The following is a 27,410-nucleotide window of genomic DNA, read 5'->3' as shown; positions in this document are numbered from 1 at the left end:
CAACTGTTTTGACACATTGATCTTAATTTAACTTTATTTTCCTAAATAATTAGCAAAGTGACTTCTTTACAAACACAATGAAAAATCTATACAACTGAAGCACAATGCAACATTTAAGTTAGATTAACAACTTTATGTACAAGTGTTACCATTCTCTTATGCCAGGGATCCTTCAGTCATATTATAGGTGTAGTATATGAACACATATTGAAACAAATCAAGCAAGCTTGACTAACAGCATTTAAAATGTTAAAAACAATACAATTCAGACAGAATTTTTTTAAAAACAAGAATTAAGCTATCTGTAGCCCCCAAAAAAGCAAGAGAGGACCACCAATAAAAGGTTTTTCAATAGTTATGGTATGTTGAATCGAGAACTTATATACTTAGAATAAGCATTTTTCAACACAAAGCTTAGAAAACTGCATGAATGCTTACAAGCTGAAATATAAAGTATGTTACACATTACTGGGCACACTTCAAACAAAATCCAGTTACTGCAACAGTTCAAGTAAAGATTTCTTCTTGTCATGTGTCTCATGCAGGCTAAAAGCTTCATATAAGCAAACACATTATGTGCATATGGCAATATAATCTGGTATGAAATTACTGGTAGTACAATATTGTACAAATATATTTAAATTGTAAAATGCTCTCCCCCCCAACCTCAGTCAAATATATTTATTAAACAAAGGGATTGAAAGCTCAAATACTACGAACTGAGTTCCGGGGAAATTAGCCTAGCAGTGGTTTTAACTGTGCCTACTGTTCAAAAACAGAATTTAAGTTAGCATTTGAATATACCTCTAGAAAAGATAGGATGGGAAGTTTTATTTTTAATTTAAATAAGAGTAGTGTGTGCCAAAATCAGTTCTCTGATATGCCCTTCAGTACCATGGCTGGCCTCTCAGGTGCAGTGCAGGGACGTCCTTTGGCAGAAGTACCACTACAACTGGACATCAGTAGGAAGGAAACCAAACCCTTACAGGTAAATAAGTTATTTTTAACTGCTTACTGTACCTGGGATATCACTGGAGTCAAAATTAAAGCAATACTTGTACACAACTGACAATCCATTTAGCACAGATCAATTCAACAACTGTTTGTAGGACAGAGGAATCTTGAACTGATGCAGTGTCAACACCATCAGTGTATGAATGAATCAGAATTATCAATAAACCTCTAATAAAAGGAAGAACCCTTTCTTTTTATGTAGCTAAAACCATATGCAAGACAACAATCAATTATTTTCAAAACTATTACATAATTCCTTTGACTTGGCATGGAATAGGCCATTTGAAGCATATTATATAGACCATTTCGCATCCAGTGAACCAGCTTGCTACATTTCATTCCTGTTAGTGTTGCTTTCTTTGAATTACAGATATGAAACGTACACACAGTTTAAAAAAAAAGGTGTTTTACAAGATATCACGCATTCTTTTTGTAATCAAGGCTCTAGGTTAAAGTTAAGTGATATCCTAAATTATTATTAAAACAAATGAGTTGAAAACTGTTTATGAAGCCTTCTACAAATATACATGATCACAAAAGACAATTATCTGTTTATTAAAATGACAAATGTTGTTCATGCAGTAGTTAAACCTGAAATTTGTAAATGTTTAAAACAAAATATTTTGTTAATAAAAAATATAGAAAATATACTTTACTTTCTGAAGCATAAATTATAACATTGATAAAACTATTTCAATAATCCTATACATCACCATTGTAAACAGCGCTAACAAATGAGCACATGACAAAAATTGACTACCATCAAATGAAAAAAAAAAAAAAAAAAGTTGAGTCCCAGGCCCTGGCTCCTTCTCAGATGGGAAATCTAAGAACTAGCGTTTCTTTTTTATAATATGCATGAAAGTCCGAGATTTCAGAAACGATGTCTTTTTTCTGCCACATGATAGATTTCCTTCCGAAATGCTTCTAAGGAGTTCTCTTTGTGTGTTCCAGTCTGTATTCTTACTGCTCCCTAAGGAAGTCAAACATGTAAAGAAAAATTCCCATTAAAACGAGAATTACCAAGAGTCCCTAAGGGCTATTTTTTATTATAAGGAATGAAGATTACACCACAATATACATTCATGCAGGACAAGATTGGTTGCTTTTATCAATGTGTGATTTGGGAGCTGCCCTGAACATGAATTTGGCAAGATAGGTTCTTTAGATTAAAAACCAATACCACCACACCAAAAAATTCTTATTTCCTCAACGGCACAAGCAGCTAAACATGGGCAGTTTATGGAAAGTCAACACTGATGGATCTCATTTAGCAGTGTAATTTGATCAAGTGATAAAGCACTTGTTTAGTGAGCAGTACTGGGATCAATGCCCACACTTTCTGTATAGCTTTAGATATACTATTTGCTACCTGCTGGGTACTTGTGACCTGGACTGTGCAGAAACCTTCAATATCAGTTTGAAAAGGGGTAGCCGTGTTAGTCTTATGCAACAAAATTGACAAAGGCAGGTGGCACATGTTATAGACTGACCAATTTACTGAAGTAATAAGTTTTCAAGGACCGGAGCCCACTTCGTCAGGTGCATGAAGTGAAGTTCAGAACATAGCTATATTAGGAAGCTGAATGGGGAAGAGAGGGATACAAAGAAAGTTCTAGGAAGTGCAAGACAGAGAGCGGAAGGAAAGAGAATAATACCTGCAAGCTTCAGTTGACTCCATGCTCTCTTCCCTCCCGCTGTGATAATAGAAATCTTGTAATCACTCCGACACTGATGTGTCTCCTGCTCTTCCACCAATGTGTTTTTCTCTAACTTAAATGATACTTTTCAAAATACTTGGTGACCTCAGCGGTGCCACTTGCCTGTGCCTTCACACTTTAGCAAGATAATAGACATCCACCTCCTCATCGGTACACCCGATCTAACACCTTAAATTTAATTTGCTGATCTCATTCGATCATTCTGAACTGGAGCTCCGTGAAAAGCCTATTGGGCCTATAATACATGCGTACTCACGACCACGAACAGGACCGCGTTGTTCAACGGCCCTGCCGGGCGATCCTACGACTTCACTTGCCTCCGACATTGTCGACGGACCGCGAGTGTCTCCTGTACAACCGATCACTAGACGCTGATGTGTCTTGCCTGAACCGAATATCATCCACTTGATGGAACCATCTCACTGAACAGCTGATCTCCTGATGAATCCGCCTAAGACATCACTGCCAGGCTGTCGGCGCTGAAAATTATTAGAGGGGTCGACCGATAAGAGAGGATACAAGTGAGTCTATAAGAACGGCAACGTGAGAAAAAAATCAAGAAACCGGAGGCAGCTGCGGAGTACATCCAGACAGCGATTTCTAGGGCTGAGATAACCGTAATTGCCTTCCACTGCATTTACCTCCCCACACTGCAGCAACGGGTCTGAAGAACCCAAATGGCCCGACGAGAGCACCAAGCAACTACGTAGCTCTCCTCCAGAACCAGAGCAATGCTGCACTGCCGGACATAGGCACCTAAGCAGCCCTTAAATTACAAGATAGTACCGAAGCTGGTTTAAAAGAAAAAAGAAAAGAAATAAGTGTATGACAAGCAATCTGCATTAAGAAGGTACAAACAGCCCAGCGAGAGCACCAAGCAACAGCGTAGCTCTCCTCCAGAACCAGAGCAACGCTGTACTGCTGGACACAGGCACCCAAGTTGCCCTTAAAATACAAGGCAGCACCGAAGCTGGTTTAAAAGAAAAAGAAAAGAAATCAGTGTATGACAAGCAATCTGCATTAAGAATGTACAAAATTTATCAATATACTCAATAGAGAAGGGATATATTTACCACATTTTTGAAGAAATTCACCCGGAGCAGTATACAAGATCAATCTGGACATAAGATGTCCGCCGACTAGAAGGTCATGTGAGTAGAAAGCTCCTAAGACCCTAGTCGAAATTCTATCGGTAAACGGAAACACTCGGAACCATTTTTACTCTTGACCTGAACCGAGATTGTTACAAAACCGAGGGACTATCGCAGTAAGACTGGTGAATTCGGACACACCAGGAAAATCCCAGATAATCCTATTCAGGCAGGCCCACTCCGAACAACGATCTCAGCCGCCTTCCATCAGGCCTAGCGCTGCCTGGCCCGGACCAAACTTAAGACACCTAGGCATATTTTGATGCTATACTGCACTATATTGCGTTATATTGCACTACTAAATGTTTCTATATACTATTTATGCTACAATGTGTATAATCTGATGCTATATTCCATTGTTGAATGTTTATATCTTGACACGGTCCCTAACTCTAATCCCAATTCTGACAATTGTGTATATTTGATGCTACATATTGTACTACATTTTGACACGGTTTCTAGTTCTGTTCCCCAATTACATAAATCCTCTACTTCTATTGCCCCTCCTGTCTCCCTCTAACTCACACAGCCCCCAAACAACCAGCACATTTCACCAAAATGTTCTTCCTAAAAATACTCATCATCCACTCATTCACGCAACATTCACCGCCCCCCCCCCTCGGAATTCAATGTTATACCAGTTCTCCACCACTACAAAAGAACAACCACGCTAACCATATCCTCACATACCGACAACCACCAAAGAAACCAATCTCCATGCAGACAACCATCGCCTAAAACAGAAACAATCTCACCTAAACCCAAAACAAGACAACTCACCAATATCCACCCATGAACCCCGACTGATGAACCATACCTAACCATCCACGTGGGATACATCAATGCAAGATCAGCAGTTAATAAAACTGAAATCCTTACCGACTGGATTAAGTCAGACAATCTTGACCTCTTATTCATCACAGAAACCTGGGTCCATGACCCAAAAGATCCCATCATACTCGATCTATGCCCCCTCTGGCTATAAAATCTCACACTGGGCCAGAAAAGAAAAAAAGAGGTGGAGGCATAGCGCTCATCTACAAATCAAGTTTCTCCGCTGAGACCATTTCCGAAACCATTACACCACAACTTGAAGTTGCTTCAATCAAACTTCATAGTCCCGCGTTATATGACCATCTAACTTGTATCCTATTTTACAGACCTCCCACTAACTGGAACAACAACCAATCCACCTTCATGGACTTTATATCAAAACGCCTGCATCAATAATTCCAATGCACTATTAATTGGGGACTTAAACATACATTTAGAGGATTCCAACTCTGCCTACACCCGTGAATGTAAAGATTTCCATCTCTGTAATCTCGACCTCCCTCCTTTACAACCTACCCATTGCAAAGGTCACTCGCTCGACATCATCTCTTACAAATTCTCTATGGACCAAAACATCTACATATCCGATATCAACTGGTCTGATCAACTTAAATCGACACTATCCCTACACTGGCGGAAAAAAGGCCAGCCTAAAACACAAGACCGTGTAAAAATTGTCACTAGAGGACGGATTGACAAGGAAAGGTTCTGGCAACAAATTTACAACAACTGGTCCACACAACCAGACTCAAATCATTTCCTTACAGAATGGGACAACAGATGCAAACTTATATTGGGTGAAATAGCCCCACTACGCACTAAAATTCTACGTAGGCGTAACCCATCACCATGGTTTAACGATCGACTAAAAAATCTAAAATCACAAACCAGGAAACTAGAAAAAACATGGAGTAAATAAAAAAAAATAACCTCACCTACAATGCATGGACGCAATCACACAGGAATTACAAAAATGCCATTAAGCGAGCTAAAAGAACCTACTACATACAAACAATTACAACCAGTGGCACAGACATAAAAAAACAATATCAACTCAAAGAATTTTCTTAACACCAACCCAATCACATCCTCACCCTCAAACTACCCATCTGCTAACCAACTAGCCAAACACTTCATTGACAAAATGACCAATCTTTGCAGCACAATTCCCCAAGACTGTGCAAATATCGATACCTTTCTTGATGAACTGGACCCCTACATAGACGAAATTCCAGCTGACCGCTCATGGACAAATTTCACCCTCCTCACCACTAAAGAAGTTTCTATGGCAATCATCAAGCTCTCCAAATCTCACTGCCATCTTGACCCATGTCCCAACTACCTAATGAAAGATGCACCAGAATGCTTTATTACAGATCTTACCTCCCACCTAAACTTCCAGCTACAGCAAAGTTCATTCCCTACTGAACATGGTAATATACTACTTACACCAATACCTAAAAACCCCAAGAAACCAGCGAGTGATGTCACAAACTACCGTCCAGTCGCCTCCATCCCTTTGATAATTAAATTGATGGAAAACAGGGTGACCTCTCAACTCAACGACTTTATACAAAAATTCTCCATTCTACATGAATCACAATCGGGTTTCCGTCCAGCCCACAGTACAGAAACCGTCCTACTCACTCTAATATCCAAATTCAAACAGGAAATCTCATTTGGAAACAACATCCTCCTTCTACAATTCGATTTATCCAGTGCATTTGATATGGTAAATCACAATATTCTAACCAAACTACTGGATAAACTTGGGATCTGCGGAAATATCATTAATTGGATAAAAGGCTTCATCACCTCAAGATCTTACCAAGTTAAATCAACCTCAACTATCTCATCTCCCTGGTCACCAAACTGCAGTGTACCTCAAGGATCCCCTTTATCCCCGATCCTCTTCAATCTTATGATGATCCCCCTAGCCAAAGCCCTATTCAGACATGGTCTCAACCCTTTCATATATACTGATGACGTCACCATATTCATTCCCTTCAAATCTAACTGAAATCTCCGACAAAATATCCTTGGTCATGAACATCTTAACCTCTTGGGCCAACGCCTTTATGATGAAAATGAACAAAGAGAAAACGCAATGCCTAATCCTCTCATCCCAACACTCGCGCTCCTCCCTACTAATTTTATCATCTCTGGCACCACAATCCCCATATCTGATAATTTAAAAATCCTTGGAGTGACATTAGATAACCATCTCGAAAATCACGCAAAATCCACTACAAAGAAAATGTTCAATATAATGTGGATACTGAAACGCGTAAAACCATATCTCCCCCTGAAAACATTCCGGAACTTGGTGCTATCCACAGTACTTACCCACGCCGACTACTGTAACAGTATCTTCTTAGGCAGTAAGATCCATATCCTGAAAAACCTTCAGACTGCCCAAAATACAGCAGCAAGACTCATTTTTGGCAAATCACTATTTGAAAGTGCAACACCTCTTCGTGAAAAACTTCACTGGCTCCCTATCAGAGAACGAATCAAATTCAAGGTCCATACATTAATCCACAAGATTATCCACAGTGAATCTCCGGACTATATGCTCAATCTGATTGACCTTCCCATCAGAAACATGTCTGTAACTTCACGAACTTACCTCAAACTACATTACCCCAATTGCAAAGGACTCAAGTACAAAACCTATTATGGATCCAACTTCTTCTTCTTAGGCAGCCAACTCGGGAATGCCCTCCCCAGACCTATCCGATCAATCAGTGACTATCTACCCTTCCGGAAATCACTAAAAACCCATCTGTTCAAGCAAGCCTACCCAAATGACCAAGACTAATCCTATGAACCCATCTACCATCACATTTCCAGGAGATAACGACAATGACCCTAGTCCACTTCTCCTAATTTCCCTATGCTTATCCCATGTCACGTCCCCCTTCTACCTCCTCTACCCCTCTTCCAATTGCTCATCTACCCTTGCACATACCTCTTCTACTCTCTTCACTCTTGCCCATCGCTACCTAAAGCGAATGCTACATACCTGTAGAAGGTATTCTCCGAGGACAGCAGGCTGATTGTTCTCACTGATGGGGTGACGTCCACGGCAGCCCCTCCAATCGGAAACTTCACTAGCAAAGTCCTTTGCTAGCCCTCGCGCGCCCGCGCGCACCGCGCATGCGCGGCCGTCTTCCCGCCCGAAACCGGCTCGAGCCGGCCAGTCCAGTATGTAGCAAGACAATACACTTCAAGGGAAGACACAACTCCAAAGGGGAGGCGGGCGGGTTGGTGAGAACAATCAGCCTGCTGTCCTCGGAGAATACCTTCTACAGGTATGTAGCATTCGCTTTCTCCGAGGACAAGCAGGCTGCTTGTTCTCACTGATGGGGTATCCCTAGCCCCCAGGCTCACTCAAAACAACAACATTGGTCAATTGGGCCTCGCAACGGCGAGGACATAACTGAGATTGACCTAAAAAATTTACCAACTAACTGAGAGTGTAGCCTGGAACAGAACAAACAGGGCCCTCGGGGGGTGGAGTTGGATCCTAAAGCCCAAACAGGTTCTGAAGAACTGACTGCCCGAACCGACTGTCGCGTCGGGTATCCTGCTGCAGGCAGTAATGAGATGTGAATGTGTGGACAGATGACCACGTCGCAGCTTTGCAAATTTCTTCAATGGAGGCTGACTTCAAGTGGGCTACCGACGCAGCCATGGCTCTAACATTATGAGCCGTGACATGACCCTCAAGAGCCAGCCCCGCCTGGGCGTAAGTGAAGGAAATGCAATCTGCTAGCCAATTGGATATGGTGCGTTTCCCTACAGCCACTCCCCTCCTATTGGGATCAAAAGAAACAAACAATTGGGCGGACTGTCTGTGGGGCTGTGTCCGCTCCAGGTAGAAGGCCAATGCTCTCTTGCAGTCCAAAGTGTGCAGCTGACGTTCAGCAGGGCAGGAATGAGGACGGGGAAAAAATGTTGGCAAGACAATTGACTGGTTCAGATGGAACTCCGACACGACCTTTGGCAGAAACTTAGGGTGAGTGCGGAGGACTACTCTGTTGTGATGAAATTTGGTGTAAGGGGCCTGGGCTACCAGGGCCTGAAGCTCACTAACCCTACGAGCCGAAGTAACTGCCACCAAGAAAATGACCTTCCAGGTCAAGTATTTCGGATGGCAGGAATTCAGTGGCTCGAAAGGAGGTTTCATCAGCTGGGTGAGAACGACATTGAGATCCCATGACACTGTAGGAGGCTTGACAGGGGGCTTTGACAAAAGCAAAACTCTCATGAAGCGAACAACTAAAGGCTGTCCTGAGATCGGCTTACCTTCCACTTGGTAATGGTATGCACTGATTGCACTAAGGTGAACCCTTACGGAGTTAGTCTTAAGACCAGACTCAGACAAGTGCAGAAGGTATTCAAGCAGGGTCTGTGTAGGACAAGAGCGAGGATCTAGGGCCTTGCTGTCACACCAGACGGCAAACCTCCTCCAATGAAAGAAGTAACTTCTCTTGGTGGAGTCTTTTCTGGAAGCAAGCAAGATACGGGAGACACCCTCTGGCAGACCCAAAGAGGCAAAATCTACGCCCTCAACATCCAGGCCGTGAGAGCCAGAGACTGGAGGTTGGGATGCAGAAGGGCCCCTTCGTCCTGCGTGATGAGGGTCGGAAAACACTCCAATCTCCACGGTTCTTCGGAGGATAACTCCAGAAGAAGAGGGAACCAGATCTGACGCGGCCAAAAAGGAGCGATCAGAATCATGGTGCCTCGGTCTTGCTTGAGTTTCAACAAAGTCTTCCCCACCAGAGGGATGGGAGGATAAGCATACAGCAGTCCCTCCCCCCAATCCAGGAGGAAGGCATCCGACGCCAGTCTGCCGTGGGCCTGAAGTCTGGAACAGAACTGAGGGACCTTGTGGTTTACTTGAGATGCGAAGAGATCCACCAGGGGGGTGCCCCACGCCTGGAAGATCTGTCGCACCACACTGGAATTGAGCGACCACTCGTGAGGTTGCATAATCCTGCTCAACCTGTCGGCCAGACTGTTGTTTACGCCTGCCAGATATGTGGCTTGGAGCACCATGCCTTGACGGCGAGCCCAGAGCCACATGCTGACGGCTTCCTGACACAGGGGGAGAGATCCGGTGCCCCCCTGCTTGTTGACATAGTACATGGCAACCTGATTGTCTGTCTGAATTTGGATAATTTGGTGGGACAGCCGATCTCTGAAAGCCTTCAGAGCGTTCCAGATCGCTCGCAACTCCAGAAGATTGATCTGTAGATCGCTTTCTTGGAGGGACCACCTTCCTTGGGTGTGAAGCCCATCGACATGAGCTCCCCATCCCAGGAGAGACGCATCCGTGGTCAGCACTTTTTGTGGCTGAGGAATTTGGAAGGGACGTCCCAGAGTCAAATTGGAGCAAATCGTCCACCAATACAGGGATTCGAGAAAACTCGTGGACAGGTGGATCACGTCCTCTAGTCCCCCAGCGGCCTGATACCACTGGGAGGCTAGGGTCCATTGAGCAGATCTCATGTGAAGGCGGGCCATGGGAGTCACATGAACTGTGGAGACCATGTGGCCCAACAATCTCAACATCTGCCGAGCTGTGATCTGCTGGGACGCTCGCACCCGCGAGACGAGGGACAACAAGTTGTTGGCCCTCGCCTCTGGGAGATAGGCGCGAGCCGTCCGAGAATCCAGCAGGGCTCCGATGAATTCGAGTTTCTGCACTGGGAGAAGATGGGACTTTGGGTAATTTATCACAAACCCCAGTAGCTCCAGGAGGCGAATAGTCATCTGCATGGACTGCAGGGCTCCTGCCTCGGATGTGTTCTTCACCAGCCAATCGTCGAGATATGGGAACACGTGCACCCCCAGCCTGCGAAGCGCCGCTGCTACCACAGCTAGGCACTTTGTGAACACCCTGGGCGCGGAGGCGAGCCCAAAGGGTAGCACACAGTACTGGAAGTGGCGTGTGCCCAGCTGAAATCGCAGATACTGTCTGTGAGCTGGCAGTATCGGGATGTGTGTGTAGGCATCCTTCAAGTCCAGAGAGCATAGCCAATCGTTTTGCTGAATCATGGGGAGAAGGGTGCCCAGGGAAAGCATCCTGAACTTTTCTTTTACGAGATATTTGTTCAGGGCCCTTAGGTCTAGGATGGGACGCATCCCCCCTGTTTTCTTTTCCACAAGGAAGTACCTGGAATAGAATCCCAGCCCTTCTTGCCCGGATGGCACGGGCTCGACCGCATTGGCGCTGAGAAGGGCGGAGAGTTCCTCTGCAAGTACCTGCTTGTGCTGGAAGCTGTAGGACTGAGCTCCCGGAGGACAATTTGGAGGTTTTGAGGCCAAATTGAGGGTGTATCCTTGCCGGACTATTTGGAGAACCCACTGATCGGAGGTTATGAGAGGCCACCTTTGGTGAAAAGCTTTCAACCTCCCTCCGACAGGCAGGTCGCCCGGCACTGACACTTGGATGTCGGCTATGCTCTGCTGGAGCCAGTCAAAAGCTCGCCCCTTGCTTTTGCTGGGGAGCCGCGGGGCCTTGCTGAGTCGCACGCTGCTGACGAGAGCGAGCGCGCTGGGGCTTAGCCTGGGCCGCAGGCTGTCGGGAAGGAGGATTGTACCTACGCTTGCCAGAAGTATAGGGAACAGTCTTCCTTCCCCCGAAAAATCGTCTACCTGTAGAGGTAGAGGCTGAAGGCTGCCGGCGGGCGAACTTGTCGAATGCGGTGTCCCGCTGGTGGAGAGACTCTACCACCTGTTCGACTTTTTCGCCAAAAATGTTATCCGCACGGCAAGGCGAGTCCGCAATCCGCTGCTGGATTCTATTCTCCAGGTCGGCGGCACGCAGCCATGAGAGCCTGCGCATCACCACACCTTGAGCAGCGGCCCTGGACGCAACATCAAAAGTGTCATAAACTCCTCTGGCCAGGAATTTTCTGCACGCCTTCAGCTGCCTGACCACCTCCTGAAAAGGCTTGGCTTGCTCAGGGGGAAGAGCATCAACCAAGCCCGCCAACTGCCGCACATTGTTCCGCATGTGTATGCTCGTGTAGAGCTGGTAGGACTGGATCTTGGACACGAGCATAGAGGAATGGTAGGCCTTCCTCCCAAAGGAGTCTAAGGTTTTAGCGTCCTTGCCCGGGGGCGCCGAAGCATGTTCCCTAGAACTCTTAGCCTTCTTTAGGGCCAAATCCACAACTCCAGAGTCATGAGGCAACTGAGTGCGCATCAGCTCTGGGTCCCCATGGATCCGGTACTGGGACTCGATCTTCTTGGGAATGTGGGGATTAGTTAATGGCTTGGTCCAGTTCGCAAGCAATGTCTTCTTCAGGACATGGTGCAAGGGAACAGTGGATGCTTCCTTAGGTGGAGAAGGATAGTCCAGGAGCTCAAACATTTCAGCCCTGGGCTCGTCCTCCACAACCACCGGGAAGGGGATGGCCGTAGACATCTCCCGGACAAAGGAAGCGAAAGACAGACTCTCGGGAGGAGAAAGCTGTCTCTCAGGAGAGGGAGTGGGATCAGACGGAAGACCCTCAGACTCCTCGTCAGAGAAATATCTGGGATCTTCCTCTTCCTCCCACGAGGCCTCACCCTCGGTGTCAGACACGAGTTCCCGGACCTGTGTCTGCAACCTCGCCCTGCTCGACTCCGTGGAACCCCGTCCACGATGGGGGCGTCGAGAGGTAGACTCCCTTGCCCGCATCGGCGAAGCTCCCTCCGCCGACGTGGTCGGGGAGCCTTCCTGGGAGGTGGCCGCGGTCGGCACCGCACGCGGTACCGACGTCGGGGACCTCAACCTGGGCGATGGGCCAGCCGGCGCCACGCTCGACGGTGCCGGAGGCGCAAGCACCGCCGGTACCGGAGGGGTAGGGCGCAACAGCTCTCCCAGAATCTCTGGGAGAACGGCCCGGAGGCTCTCGTTTAGAGTGGCTGCAGAGAAAGGCTGAGAGGTCGATGCAGGCGTCGACGTCAGTACCTGTTCCGGGCGTGGAGGCTGTTCCGGGCTGTCCAGAGCGGAGCGCATCGACACCTCTTGAACAGAGGGTGAGCGGTCCTCTCGGTGCCGATGCCTGCTGGGTGCCGAATCCCTCGGCGACCCAGAGCTCTCGGTGCCGACACGGGGAGGAGACCGGTGTCGATGCTTCTTCGATTTCTTCCGAAGCATGTCACCGGAGCTCCCCGGCACCGACGAGGAGGACGTCGAATCCATCCGTCGCTTCCTCGGGGCCGAGACTGAAGAAGGTCGATCTCGGGGGGGCTGTACCGCAGGAGCCCTCAGGGTAGGCGGAGACCCACCCGAGGGCTCACCGCCACCAGCAGGGGAATGGACAGCCCTCACCTGCACTCCACCCGATGCACCACCGTCCGACGACATCAGCAGACGAGGTCCTGGTACCACCGACGTCGATGCAGCTATCCGATGTCTCGGCGCCGATGCAGAGGCCTGATGCCTCGATGCACTCGATGCAGGGGCGGCCGAGGAAGATGGTCTGGACGCTGACGACGTCGATGCACTCGAAGATCCCGGTGCCGATGCCGACGAAGAGCCCGAGAACAACACGTTCCACTGGGCTAGTCTCGCTACCTGAGTCCGCCTTTGAAGCAGGGAACACAGACTGCAGTTCTGAGGGCGGTGCTCGGCCCCCAGACACTGAAGACACGACGAGTGTCGATCAGTGAGCGAGATAACCCGGGCGCACTGGGTGCACTTCTTGAAGCCGCTGGAAGGCTTCGATGTCATGGGCGGAAAAATCACGCCGGCGAAATCAAAAGCCGAAATTTGAAGCACCAAAATTTAGAGGGAGAAAAATCTCGACCGAGGCCAAAAAGAGGCCTACCCCGACGACGAAAGAAAACTTACCGGGGCAAAAAGCTGGAAGTACGGGGAGGATTTACACGAAACCCGGCGGGGGGTTTCCGGAGCACTTCCCGACTAAGAGAAACTTTCCCGAAGGAAAAAAACACGCTCAAAATAAATTGGACGCGCGAGGTCGACTTTCCGGGGCTCGACACGGCGAAAACACGACCGTACCGAGTGCGGACAAAAGAAGACTGGCCGGCTCGAGCCGGTTTCGGGCGGGAAGACGGCCGCGCATGCGCGGTGCGCGCGGGCGCGCGAGGGCTAGCAAAGGACTTTGCTAGTGAAGTTTCCGATTGGAGGGGCTGCCGTGGACGTCACCCCATCAGTGAGAACAAGCAGCCTGCTTGTCCTCGGAGAATTATTTCTTTTATTATTCTGATATAGTTAACTTATTTTTTCTTCATCAATACTCTATAATCCCTGTTACTATGTAAGCTGCATTGAACCTGCTCTGAGTGGGAAAGCGCAGGGTACAAATGTAATAAATAAATAAATTAAAATTTTACTTTAAAGTAATCAAACCATTATTGTACTCAACTTAGTTATTGTCAGACTGAGGATGTAACGTCAGACATGAATGTTTCGCCTCCACAGGCTGGCTCCAAGACTGTCCCCTTTAGCCGTCTTTAGCGACAGCTAAAGGGGACAGTCCTCGAGGCAGCCTGTGGAGACGAAACATGCATGTCAGATGTTACGTCCCCAGTCTGACAATAATGAGTGAAACTGAGCTGGCACTAAAGACGGCTAAAGGCTCATCTACCCTTGCACATACCTCTTCTACTCTCTTCACTCTTGCCCATCGCTACCTAATTATTTCTTTTATTATTCTGATATAGTTAACTTATTTTTTCTTCATCAATACTCTATAATCCCTGTTACTATGTAAGCTGCATTGAACCTGCTCTGAGTGGGAAAGCGTGGGGTACAAATGTAATAAATAAATAAATTAAAATTTTACTTTAAAGTAATCAAACCATTATTGTACTCAACTTAGTTATTGTCAGACTGAGGATGTAACGTCAGACATGAATGTTTCGCCTCCACAGGCTGGCTCCAAGACTGTCCCCTTTAGCCGTCTTTAGCGACAGCTAAAGGGGACAGTCCTCGAGGCAGCCTGTGGAGACGAAACATGCATGTCAGACGTTACGTCCCCAGTCTGACAATAATGAGTGAAACTGAGCTGGCACTAAAGACGGCTAAAGGGGACAGTCCTCGAGACATGCATGTCGGATGTTACATCCCCAGTCTGAAAATAACTAAGATGAGTACAATAATGGTTTAATTCCTTTAAAGTGAAATTTTAATTAAATCTGAAGTGTTAAATCTGATGTACCGATGAGGTTGGTGTCTATTATCTTGCTAAAGTGTGAAAGCACAGGCAGGTGGCACCACTGAGGTCACCCAGTATTTTGAAAAGTATCATTTAAATGAAAGAAAGACACATTGGTGGAAGATCAGGAGACATCAGTGTGGAGTGATTACAACATTTCTATTATCATCACAGCGGGAGGGAAGCGAGCATGGTGTGTGAGCCTCCCGTACAATAATATTAATTGTTACTGTCATTTGTGAGGGATACTTCAGTTAACTGACAGGTGTGGTGGGCAAAGGAGAACAAAGTCAGGAAGATCTCAGAATTGTTAAGTCCATTCACGCCTTTAGTGCACCATAAATTGTCTCTATTCAGGCCTAGGGTGATGTCAAAGTTTTTGATGGAGAATGCACTGAACACAACCACCACAGAAGACTGACTCAGCACTATTACACTTTCACCCTGAGGTACTGTGATAGAAGAATCTTCAAAATATTCCAAAATATTTGCAACAAGTTGTTAAAAAGTAATGCTGGTAAAAACATTGATAATGCAAAACAATAGAAACACAGATTCTAATCTTTGGCCAGCAACAGATTTGTTTCTCAAATCAACTCAGAAGAATAAAAAGTAACATTTTCTTAACTTACTACTTTTAAATTTCAAGTACTGTAATAACAAATCCTACCGGTGCTTCAGCTGGTCTGTTTGTGTTATATTCTCTCTCATTCAGAAAGCAGACAAGATTTCTAATCTATTTCCTTAGGACTATATTGCATTTGTTTTAGTGCTAGACCCATTTTACTACAGAGAAACTGTGCACTAGGGGTTTAGTCCTATTTCATTTCTACAGAAAACATCTCCTATATATATTTTAACTGATTACTGATGTACCTCGATATAGATCAATCGTCAAAAAGTCTGCATCCTGTGCATTTTCAGGATTATTTTTAAGGGGGTGGGGGGGGGGGGGGGGGGGGAAGCTTTCATTTTATATTTGTCCAATTCCTATATAGGACAGAACAACTATAGTTACAGCTCAATTGCTATTCCTCTTTCTGTATACCAGTTTGTATCTTCATTTCTGAATGGCTTGGCTAGAAATACTATAGCTCCATTTCAATGTCACAATATGGATTTATTTAACAAAAGTTATAGCCTACACATTGCAACGTCTGAGCAGATCACAGCAAAACAATCAAACATCGTTAAAACAAATAGATGTTACAACTATATACAATTCTAAAATAATAAAAAGAAAAATTAAAAAACAAACTAGTTGTACAAATGAAAAAATGCAGTCATTTCTGTAACTACATTTAGATAACGCAAAACAATCAAAACAGCCTAAACTCCCTGCTACCCAGAAAAAGCCTCACCAAACAATTAAGTCTTCAACTGCTTCCTAAACAAAGGCAAAGAAGAAATTTGACGCAAAGACAGTGGAACAGCATTCCACAATGTGGGGCCAACAACAGAGAAAATACGAGAACGAATCATTTGCAAATGATCATCATAAAGGGAAGGGACTTGCAACAACTCTTGATCCTGAGCCCGAACAGGACAGTACTCCCGCAGCCTTCGAATCAAGGCCAATGGAACATCATCATGTAAAGCTCTAAAAACCGACATCAGCAACTTAAACTCAACCCACAACTATAGGCAACCAATGTAGTTTCTGTAAAATATGGAGAGATATGCTCCAATTTACTGGCCTGAATAATTAACTGTGCTGCAAAGTTTGTGACACTTGCAATGCCTGTAGTGGCAAACCACACAAAAAGGCATTGCAATAACCAAAATGTGGCAACATACAACTCTGCAGCACCAAACGAAAATTCTGATTAGACAGAAAGTTTCTTAACCCATTAGTGCCCAATGTTCCCATAATAAGCTCCCATATGGGAACATTGGGCACTAATGGGTTAATCTAACAACTAACCATAACTCGAAGAACACTAGCTTAACAAGTGAAGCAACATATGGTTTAAATGACAATGTAGTATTCAAAATGACTCCTAAACTACAAGGCAGAGTGCCCTGGGTGCACATAGTCAACATTAACATGACCCCCATGGACATGATGAGCCTGCGCCTTGGGATAGCTTCAGCAGGGTGCTTGGTGAGAGGTGGAAATATTTTCCTGCTGCAGCCAGGCACCCTGCTGGGTGGGAGGACCCATGAAAGGGACTTTTAAACCCCAGCAGACTTCCGTGACATCCTCTTTGGCAGGCGCTTGGGAAGGATCTCACGTGGTCCAATGTCCTCCGCATCTCAAGGTCCACACCTCACCTTAAGGCTCATGAAATCCGGAAACCGTTGTGGTGCCTACACTGGCAGCAGACCCATCTGGAGTTTAAAAAAAAAAAAAAAAAGGTTTGGACAGCTTCCAAAAAGAAAAGTCAACAAGCCATTATTAAAGTAGACTTGGAAAAAATCCACTGCTTATTTCTAGTAGGATAAGCAGAATAAAACGTATTTACTGTTTTGGGATCTTGCCAGGTACTTGTAATCTGAATGGGCCACTCTATGCAAATACTTATGTTCTTACGAGAGGTTAGTTTGGGCCTTTGCTTTGCGCTTTCCCTTCATTTTCCACTTCTTCGATCTTCGTTCTCTACCCCCCCCCCCCCCCCCCCCCCGCCATGTGGCTCTGGTCTCCGGGTGATCATTTGTGATGCATTGTTTCCGTTTCCCCTTCCTCTTTTCACTCTTGTTTTCTCTGTTTCTCTTCCCGTCCTACATTGCCTGTAGCTTATCTCTCCCGTGGGATCAGGCAGGTACTGCATGGTTCATCAAACGCTCATCACTCCACCTTCCTTACAGTATGGAAGAAGGATGCGCTATGGACATGGCGCTTGAAACTGTCTCTCCTGTGACACCACCTTATGAACAAGGGGTGCGTACTGTTGTTCAGCCCACAGACATGTCCCAGAAAATCAGAACGCTATCCAAATGCCAGGATAGGGCCCGGCTCGTGGGAACACGCCAGCTACGCCACTTCCCTGGCCAACGACCAATGGCTACCCCAGTGGCTCAATCCCACACCCAACGGGGTTGATGCAGCCATGGCTAGAAACCTCAGGCCTAGCACCGGACCATGGCCTCCTATCCCTCAGTCAGGGCCACCTGCTTATCAAGTGGGATGGGCCAAACCTCCCCATACACCTTTTTATGAGGCTTGGCCAATTAACTACCCACAACCACCTATTCTTCAATCCCCGCTCCCGAGTGGTGTGGTTCCTGTGCCCACATCTATGAGCACCACATGCCAGGCTTCACCTACTGCTGTGTCTGCGAATTACAGCCAGGTACATGTCGGTTATAACATGGCACACCAGCAAGAGCTAAATTGTACTTCTGAGACCAATAAAGACCTTTCTTGCATTAATATTGGTAGATCATTTGTGTCAGAGCCTTTGCAGGTATCTAGCACAGGAACGTCCTGCGGAGCAGCAGTGCTTCAAGACCCTCCCCCGAAGTGGATGCAGGTAACAGTAACAGCAAAATTAAATAATATTACAAATTGACAAGCATCAAACCTGTCCGCCTGAGAGGGCTGCTGAAGCCGTAGACACTGGTGCAGTGCAGAAAGTGGTAGACACCAGCAGAGCACTAGGCACAGCAGTGACAGACATCAAACATTTGGTAATGCTGCCAATCACTTAGCCACAGCGGCAGAAAAGAGTAAAAAGAAGAAGAGAGTAAAAAGGAAGAAAGACAGTAAGGGGAAAAGAAGAAGGGTAAATCTAGTGAATCCAATAGTGAAAGTAGTTCCGATTCCTCCTCCTCTTCTGACAAGGAGGCGGCACAATTGGAGGCAGGCGCGTCTCAGGGTTCTGTGGGTGGAGACCGCCCCCGGCACTAGAAGCTCTCCCTTATTTGTGGAAAATGAGCCCCAAATACACAACGAAGAAGGTAAAGAGGTTTATTGACATATTCCATTACTAGAGGGGTAAGAAAAGTGGCAAGAGCAAGAAAGAAGATGACAAGGGCAAAATCATAGGTGTACCTAGATCAATACTGAATTAGATGACAGCCTTCTGGTCAGACAAGCAGATCCAATGCACGTTAGTCCAATGCTTGCTTATGCCCACAACATTTAACTAGCCCACAGGGATTACGAGGGTTTTAGATGGTTGAAATATGATGAGGATTTTAGAGATAAAATGGAGAATTCCTCTCTGTCATGGGGCTCAAAAGACGTCGACTTCTGACAATACAGGGGCCCCTTTGTCGATACCCCACACAGGTCCTTTTGGCAAGGAGCCACGGACTGGGAAAAGGCACAAGCATAACCCAAGGAGTCTGTTGGCGTTTCAACAGATCCTTCTGTAGTATACGAGACTGTAAATACAAACACATCTGCACAGATTGTGCCGCCCACGTGGCTGCCAAATGTATTAAGAAGGCCACAGACAGACATCCCCTTAACAGCCGTCCTAGACAGTTGCTTTCAGTTGGCCCCCTTGCCGATATGCCTCAAATCATCAATACCCTGGTTACAGAAATATCCCTGAAAAAAGGATGCTCAAATACTTCAGGAGGGTTTTGCATCCAGTTTTAGAATCCCTTATACAGGTTCCATAGAGAGAAAATATGTCAAGACTTCCACACATCTGTCTCACGCTTATCCACCATTGTTCAGGAAAAGATAAGACAAAAAGGCAGAGCTGGGGAGGGTGGCAGGCGCTTTATCAAAATGGTTGTTTCTTCCTTAGCTGAGGCGCTCAAAAAAGAACACGGAAAATTCGGGCTTATCCACAATTTGTCACACCCCGAAGGACATTTGGTGAATGATTTTCTGCCTCCCGAGGCCTTCACTGTCCAGTAGGCATCTTTTGACCATGCAGTTCAATTGCTGAAATATTGTGGTCAGGGAGCATTCATGGCTAAGGCAGATATCGAAGCCGCCTCTCTGTTATCATCTGTACATCCTGACAATTTCCCTATAGTTTCCAGTTTAGGGGGCGGTTTTACTTTGATAAGTGTATGATGGGCTGCTCTGTCTTGTTCCTACTTCGTGTGTTTTAGTACCTTCTTGCACTGGGTGGTGGCCAGATCGGCAGGGAGCAACAAACAAAAAAACATAGTGTTCCTTATTTGGACAATTTTCTATTTATTAGTCCTGCACACAATGGTTAATGTCAGCTCTTGCTGGATCACTCTGGGTCAATCACAGAGATTCAGCATCCCACTTGCTCTGGATAAAACTGGGGGCCCAGTTTCTCGTTTATCCTTCCTGAGGCACTAAATTAGACTAGACCACTATGGTTTTGAAATTACTACCTGAAAAACAAAAAAACAAACAAAAAAACTAAGAGGTTTGATCTCTTGGGCCCTGGGCAGAGAAAAAAAATTACACTACGGGACATGTAATCTTTGGTGGGCAACCTTAATTTTGCCTGTTGTGTTATTATGGGTAAAACTTTTGTGCAGGCTGTTCAGTTCTATGGCCGGTGACTGCAGACCTTCCCTCATCAGATTGACCCAGCTCATGAAGGACGATCTGAGAATACGAGACCTGTTTTTAGTGCAGTTCAATGGCAAAGCAACCCTATTTCCAATGTAGATCTACAGTTGTATTCAGATGCTGTGGGCAGCATTAGTTTCAGGGTTTATTTTCAATGTTTCTGGTGCACAAAGACTTGCCCTAAAGAGTGGAAGGAGGCGTCAATCACTAAGAATATCATGTTCCCCCCAGTTCTTTATCTTCACACACCCCAGCAAGAGACCCAGTTCTCTTTCTGTTCTCCAGCTTACGCTCCAGCCCTATTTTTGTCCCAGTGCAGGAACTAGGTGTCATACTGGCATGGTATCTCTCTGCTCCCCATAGATCAGAGGTTGGTGCCCCCCAGGGCTGGTCTTAGGCAGGGGCAGTTGAACAGGGCCATGCGCTTCTAGGGGCCTCGCATCCCTGGCACTGTCTCCTTGTCTTGGAACACCTCCTTGCTCCATTGGTTATGTGCACCTTTCTTTAAATTAATCACCTTAATTTCTAACTCCTCTTACCTAACTATGTGTTAACCATCTCTCTGAGCTCATGTGCAACTTTTAGTTACCTTACTTTCTAACCCCTCTTACTCTTACCTATATGTTCCATCTTTGCTTCTACCCTACGCTGTCAATTAAAATGTTCTATTGTGTATTATGCTGACATTGTAAGTAGTATACTATGCCATACTTTGCATTATCAGAATAGTTTTACTGCTGTAATTGTCTATTGCTCATATTTGATTTATTCTTATTGTACACCACCTTCAGTGAATTCCTTCAAAAAGGCGGTAAATAAATCCTAATAAATAAATAAATAGTGGCAGCTGTCTCCATATGAAGGGGTGAACTAAATAATATACATGATATATACTGGTCGGTTAACAAGGCCATCGATGTCATTAACAGACAAACTGCTCACTGTTCCCAAGTGGCCGACAACGCGGGAATTAGTTTTACTGTATTTATTCAATAGTATTTCTGCACAGAGTGTATACCCAGTACTGTTAACGCTATTGCTGATGCTCTCTTGTTCCAAGTGGGAGTTGTTTCACGAACTGACCCCGCAGGCACAATTGACAGGAGAATGCGTCCTGGAATACCTGGGGCAGTTCGGAGCGCCAAAGAATGGGAACTGCTGCAACACGCCATTGTACCGGGAACCTGGAAGACATACTCGAGAGGATTCAATAAGGTGTGCTCCTTCCTTTCGGGGAAAGGGTTGCAATTGATTGCCAACTATGTTCTGTAGGTGAAGGATGGAGGCATGTGTTGTACCACTGTATCCTTTTTCATTATGGTGGCAGGTTGGGGGAGACCCCTCTAAGAGCTTTTGAAGCAGGCTTCCTATTATCCATAAGATCCTCATAGATATATGCCATGCCATGGCAGTTGTAGGGTACTCGCAGTTTGAGACTTGCCTTTTCAGGGTTGCATTCACATTAGACTTTGCCAGGGCCTTTAGAACTAGTGAACTGGTTGTCCCCTCAAAGAGGTCTACCTCAGGATGTGGACTTTTGCATATGAATATTGTCTTGGAGAGCGCAAGTCTCAGGCTAATGATTCACAAATCCAAAACCAATCAACTAGGCAGAGGACAGGTCATTACATTAGTCCGGGTTGACGCCTTTATTTGCACAATAGTGAGCATGAGTACCTACATGGTGGTGAGTCTTTCCTCATACATCAGAGGAACTCTCCCCTCACTATTTTCCTGTTTACTGTGGTTCAACATACAGTATGTGACTCCAGAGGGAAGGATAAAATCCTACGAATTTCGGCACTCATTCCAAATCGGCACAGCCACCAGCATGGCTGTGGAGGGACTTCCACCCACGGCAATCAAGGAAATAGGTAGATGGAAAACAAAAGGCTTACAAAACCTATGTTAAGGCCGAACATCCTCACACTCCCCCAGCCTCACCTTAATTTTGTATACTCTTGTTTTGCAAAGGCTGCCCATGAGGTGAAAACTGTGTGGATTGTTGGACATTCCTTTTTTAAATGGGCTGCCCGCCGAGCCAAAGCAAGACCTTACAGCCCTAATCTTGGCCTGGCTCGCAAGGGCATACAGTGCATTGGTTGGGGGAATGCACATCCCATTCCTTCAGCGACCATCTGCCGAATTGGTCCTGACATGATTTGTCATTTCACAGTGTTTCCCTTATACCCTGATCATTTGGTCGGACATCATTCTCAGACTGTGCCATACACATTCAACAGTATGGGGGAGAGGTCGAAAAAAAGGTTTATAGACAAATCACTACATTGATACTTCTGCTCGGAGGCCGACAGGTATTACATACATGGGCAGAGGAGCTCTGCGAGGGTTTTAATGGAAGAATGGCATTCACCTTTCCGATACTGCAAATGACTTATTCAATAATAATTTACAAGATTTGCTAGAAAATATGTTCTTGTCCATAACTGACCGCAGCTAATGGGCTTTTGGTCCGAGACAAGTGATACTACCCCAGGCTGGCGGTGGGTATATGTGGATAATGTTTGCAGCTGTTATACTGCATGCTGAGTTCAAACTAGAGAGTTGCACGGGGACAGAAATCTTACCCATCCCCGCCCGTCCCTGCTGGAATCTTACCCGTCCCCGCTGGAATCTTACCCATTCCCGCAAAAGTTTAACCCATCCCAACCCGTCCCCACAAGAATTTCACCCATCCCCGTAAGAATTTAATGGTACATAAAAGAAAATTCCAGTCAGCTCCCTCAGTCTGTCTCTGGATTTGAGCCACAGCACTGTAGGCAAGGAAGGAACGGAAGTTGGAACACTCTGGTGCGCACATATAAGACTTGTCTCCGATTCACTTGCATTGTGTGCTGAGAGGTCGCCACATGCACATGCCAGTAGGTCAGGTGACATCTGATTCTCGTGCCTGTGTCAGAGCTGAGGTCTGTGCACCAGCCTCGTAGCAAAGAGAACTAATAGTAACACAGTAAGTGACAGCAAATAGACCTGAACGGTCCATCCACTCTGCCAATAGTCACACTCATGATCAATTCATCATTAAATCAACGAGTGTGATATTATATACTTGATTATGGTCTTTCTTTCGTGTATCTGGAACAAAGACCACAGAAGTCTATCTGGCCCTATCTTTATGTTCCAACTACTAGAGTTGCCGTTGAAGCCCACTCCAGTCTATTCGTCTTCTCATTTGTGGGACACAGACCGTAAAAGTCTGTCCTGCACTGTCCTCATGTTCCAGCCACTGAAGTTGCTATCTAAGCCCTTTCCAGCCCATCCTAAACCAAATTGCCATGTATGAGACACAGACCATACAAGTCTGCCAGGTATCAGCCCTAGTTTATCACAGCCAGAGTCGCCATCTAAGCGTCACTTGACACATCCACACACATGCAGCCATTTAAGGTTAGGTTTTATATAACTTCCATTTTCTAATTAGAGATCCTCTGTGTTCATCCCACGCCTTTTTGAATTCCGTCATCATTTGTGACTCTACCACCTCCTTAATGGAAGACTTTCCACATTTGTGCTGTTAAAGCAAGGAAGAAGAAGAGAAGACAGCACTCAAAGAAATTGGTATTCGGTAGATAAGAGGCAGGTGCAGCTTACACTTCTACGAGAAGACCGCAGAACTGCTTCCATCCCCGCGGGAACCCCGCAGGAACTGCCTCCATCCCCGCAAACCCCGTTCCCGTGCAGCTCTCTAGTTCAAACCCTCCCCCACCTTGCTAGGTGGCGGGGGAGTTCTGAAAATGATATGTAGCTTATGGCGGTGGACTGGAATAATTACTGTTAGCTCTGATACCCTAGTTTAAGAATATTTGTTCAATGAGAATTGTTTGGAATAAAGCTACAGCCAAGTTGTTGCGACTCTAATGTCAAGCATATGTGTGCGTACTTATCAAGTTGCATTGTCTGACACTAGGGCAAGGTCATGGCGTCACGGTTGCCTATGTTAAGAAGCAGAGACAGGGACAAAAACAGAATCCAGATAGAAATCTTCTCTCAGTATCCTGTTCATTCTTTACCAAGTTTAAAATTAAACTACAGTCCAAGCATTTGATCAATTAGTGGTACATAAATGCCAGTGTGTGCCTGGAACAGATTCAGACTACACAGCTCTGCTTTATTTCTGGTTCAGCAGACACACATATGCAGCGATAAATCTAACACCTTCATTATCATACAATAATAGAAAGAATGACCAGGCTTCTATTTCTCTGGAAAGCCAAGGACACACTGCAAGACAGTTAAAAGAAACAGAAAGCTGACATAAAACACCCAATGGTAGAGATCTTGAGATTTTCCAAGGTGAAACAGTGGAAGTTTGGAGCCATAGGTAATTTATTGCAGCATTTTTTTTTTAAACGCTAGTATAACATAACATATATTTATATTTGAGATGGTTATGATTTGCTCACTACTACTACAAAACAGTTATATCAAGTACAGGAATAAAGTGCTACAGGCCAAAGGCTGCCAAACCAAAGCCTCTAGCATTTCATAAACAGTAAGTTGTAGAACATACCGAAATTAGACAAAGGCAAGATCCAATCTTTTAATATGCCGCTTTGACAGATTCTTAGTCAGGACACTTAGGGGGCCTTTTTACAAAGCTGCGCTAGTGTTTTCAGCTCGTGGTAAAAATCAGCTGGCAGTAAACACTGAGATGCTCATAGGAATATAATGGGAGTCTCGGCGTTTACCATGAGCAAAAAACACCAGCGTGACTTTGTAAAAGACCCCCTTACTCTTTGCAGTTGCACCTCAACTATTTAAGACAAAGGAAATAGTTTTCCCAAAAATATTTTAAGGAAAAAATATATATCTTAAAAAACCCCCCAAAACAATAATGACCTCTGCAAGAATTGTTACAGAAGTTTCAGTAAAAATGGATGACACAAGGTACTTTCATGTTCTTGAATCACTCTGAGCATGGGGTGTTTGTAGGGCACAGAAATAGCAAGCCTAGACCTAGATTCCGTCCCTAGAACCCAGGAGCAGTTTCAGTGTGAGGCTGGGATTGCCTACTAGCCTGAGAGAACACAAGAGTGACTAAGGGCTGGAAGATGCCCTTTCCTGGACTCCAGGGAACTGACAAGATTGAGCAAACATGATTTTTCTGCTTCCTTACAGCAAACAAATCCAGTGTTATAAAGCTGTTCCCATACACTTATGTAAAGTGCTCTAGAACGTTGTTCCTGGAGGCAACTAAAATTCTATGCTTAATCTTAAAAGAGAACCAGTAGAACAAAGAGTTGTTGACTATCAAAGTTTCCCGTAGATCTTATATGACTGGAATTTCTGGAGTACAGCAAATCAAACAATATCTGACTCAACTGACAGATATTTTTCTTTTCATTATTTTTATATAAATGGGCATCTCACATCCAGCAAACATCTTAGGTGACTGATCATAGCAACAAGCCATGAAATTGACAACTTGTAAATGTCATCCACTAATCTTCAACCACCTACACATCTCTAGCCAGAAATCCCACTGTGATATCTTACGCTGTCTGACACTTACCTGGTGCTATGGGTACTCTCAAGGCTTTACAATTTACCAAGTTGTCTTGTCGAATGCGTTTTGCCAAGTGCGACACTGGCAGATTCTCTTTTAATGTATCACCTGATGTAGCACTTAAAAAAATAATTTATGCTTGTTATATTAAGAGAAACACAATACACTCTTAACTTGCTTTATATGTTATGAAAACAAATAAACAGTTTTAACACAGGTTCATATAGCATGCTTTTTTTTTTTTTTAAATTTTGACCAAGGCATAAAATAGACACACTGTTCAAAATACATCATTGTAAGCAAAAATAGGAATTCCTGGTCTCAAAAGTAACTAAGCAAATGGAACCTCTAGTCCTGTAAGGTTTTTAATATTACAAACAATTCAAGAAGGGGAAAAAAAAGGGGGGGGGGGGAACAGGATAAAAAAGGAGGGGGGAGAAGGGGAAAATGGAGAATTAGATATGTAAGTGGGAGAATAAATCAGTCTCAAAAGAAAAATAACAAATCCATACGCATGTAACATGCTTTTGATAATTCTGCATCTTTGTAATGTTGCTTTTTTTTTTTCTTTTAAAGAAGGCAAAAAAAAGTGTTGCTTGGCTAAACACTAGAAAGCTTTAAATGATCATATATTTTTTTTTCCTTTTGAAAGAGATCACTGGTATTGTTAGTTACATCACAGGTAGTAATGCATGCTATCATGAGAAATACCTAGGTTTGATTCCTAGACTGACGACAGATGGAGGCAGTTAGTCACTATACAAAAGTGATGGTGCACAGCTTCAGCAGCCAACTATTGCTGGAATGGCCAGGCTAAATAAGTTGGAGGAGAGATCATAGATGGTAAAGAAAGTTCATAGTGCCAGAGCCCAGTGGAGGCTAGCTCTTAATGAGCTGAAAGCCTAGAAAAGCAGAGGTTTGCTAGGTCAAGCACCTTCCAAATCCACATTCCCCATGAACCATAAATGAAAGAATGTATCCTTATCTAGCGCTGTTCATTGATCCAAAGGCTAACTGCGATGAAAAGGTTTAATCATGGGATTGATCGCATGGTCCAAATGTAAAATAAATGTAGCACGTACACATAGTTGTTTACATTTTTTTTAAATTATTCCATTCCATGGGCACCTGTCCTCCCTTCCCACGAACTAAGCCCAGATTTAACTTGTCAGTAAATAGAGCTTTTTAAATATATATTAGGGCTGTACATCGATTAAAATGTTTCAATCGTATGATTGAGTGCAATTACATTTTTTCATTGCACCATTTATCGCATGATACAAATGGGCACCATCTCCTCCCTTCCTTCCTTTCATGATCATCATTGTTTCCCTTCTTTGCTCCCCTCCCCTATTTCCAGCATCCTTCCCTCCCCTCCAGTTCACATCTTTCTGTCATCATTTTTCTGCTTCCTCTTTCTCCCGTGCCCCCTGCCCTATGTGCATCTTTCTCTGTCTTCTTTTCCTTTTTTCTGCTTCCTCTCTCTCCCGTGCCCCCCACTCCGTTCCTGCCGTGGTCCAT

The 27,410-nt window shown here is 45.0% G+C and overlaps 1 protein-coding gene across 1 annotated transcript in view; it reads right to left on the bottom strand.

Moving 5' to 3' along the window:
* Window positions 1-58: 58 nt before the first annotated feature.
* KIF18A (kinesin family member 18A) overlaps window positions 59-27,410 on the bottom strand; it is a 172,995-nt gene continuing 145,643 nt past the window's right edge. The window contains 2 exon segments of the mRNA XM_030200688.1: window positions 59-1,987; window positions 25,896-26,008. Coding sequence (XP_030056548.1) covers window positions 1,848-1,987; window positions 25,896-26,008 — 253 coding nt within the window. The 3' untranslated portion in view covers window positions 59-1,847.

Source organism: Microcaecilia unicolor, chromosome 4, assembly GCF_901765095.1.
Source record: "Microcaecilia unicolor chromosome 4, aMicUni1.1, whole genome shotgun sequence".
Lineage (NCBI taxonomy): Eukaryota > Metazoa > Chordata > Amphibia > Gymnophiona > Siphonopidae > Microcaecilia > Microcaecilia unicolor.
The sequence above is the reverse complement of the archived record's forward strand: the minus strand, read 5'-3'. Positions and strand labels throughout refer to the sequence as shown.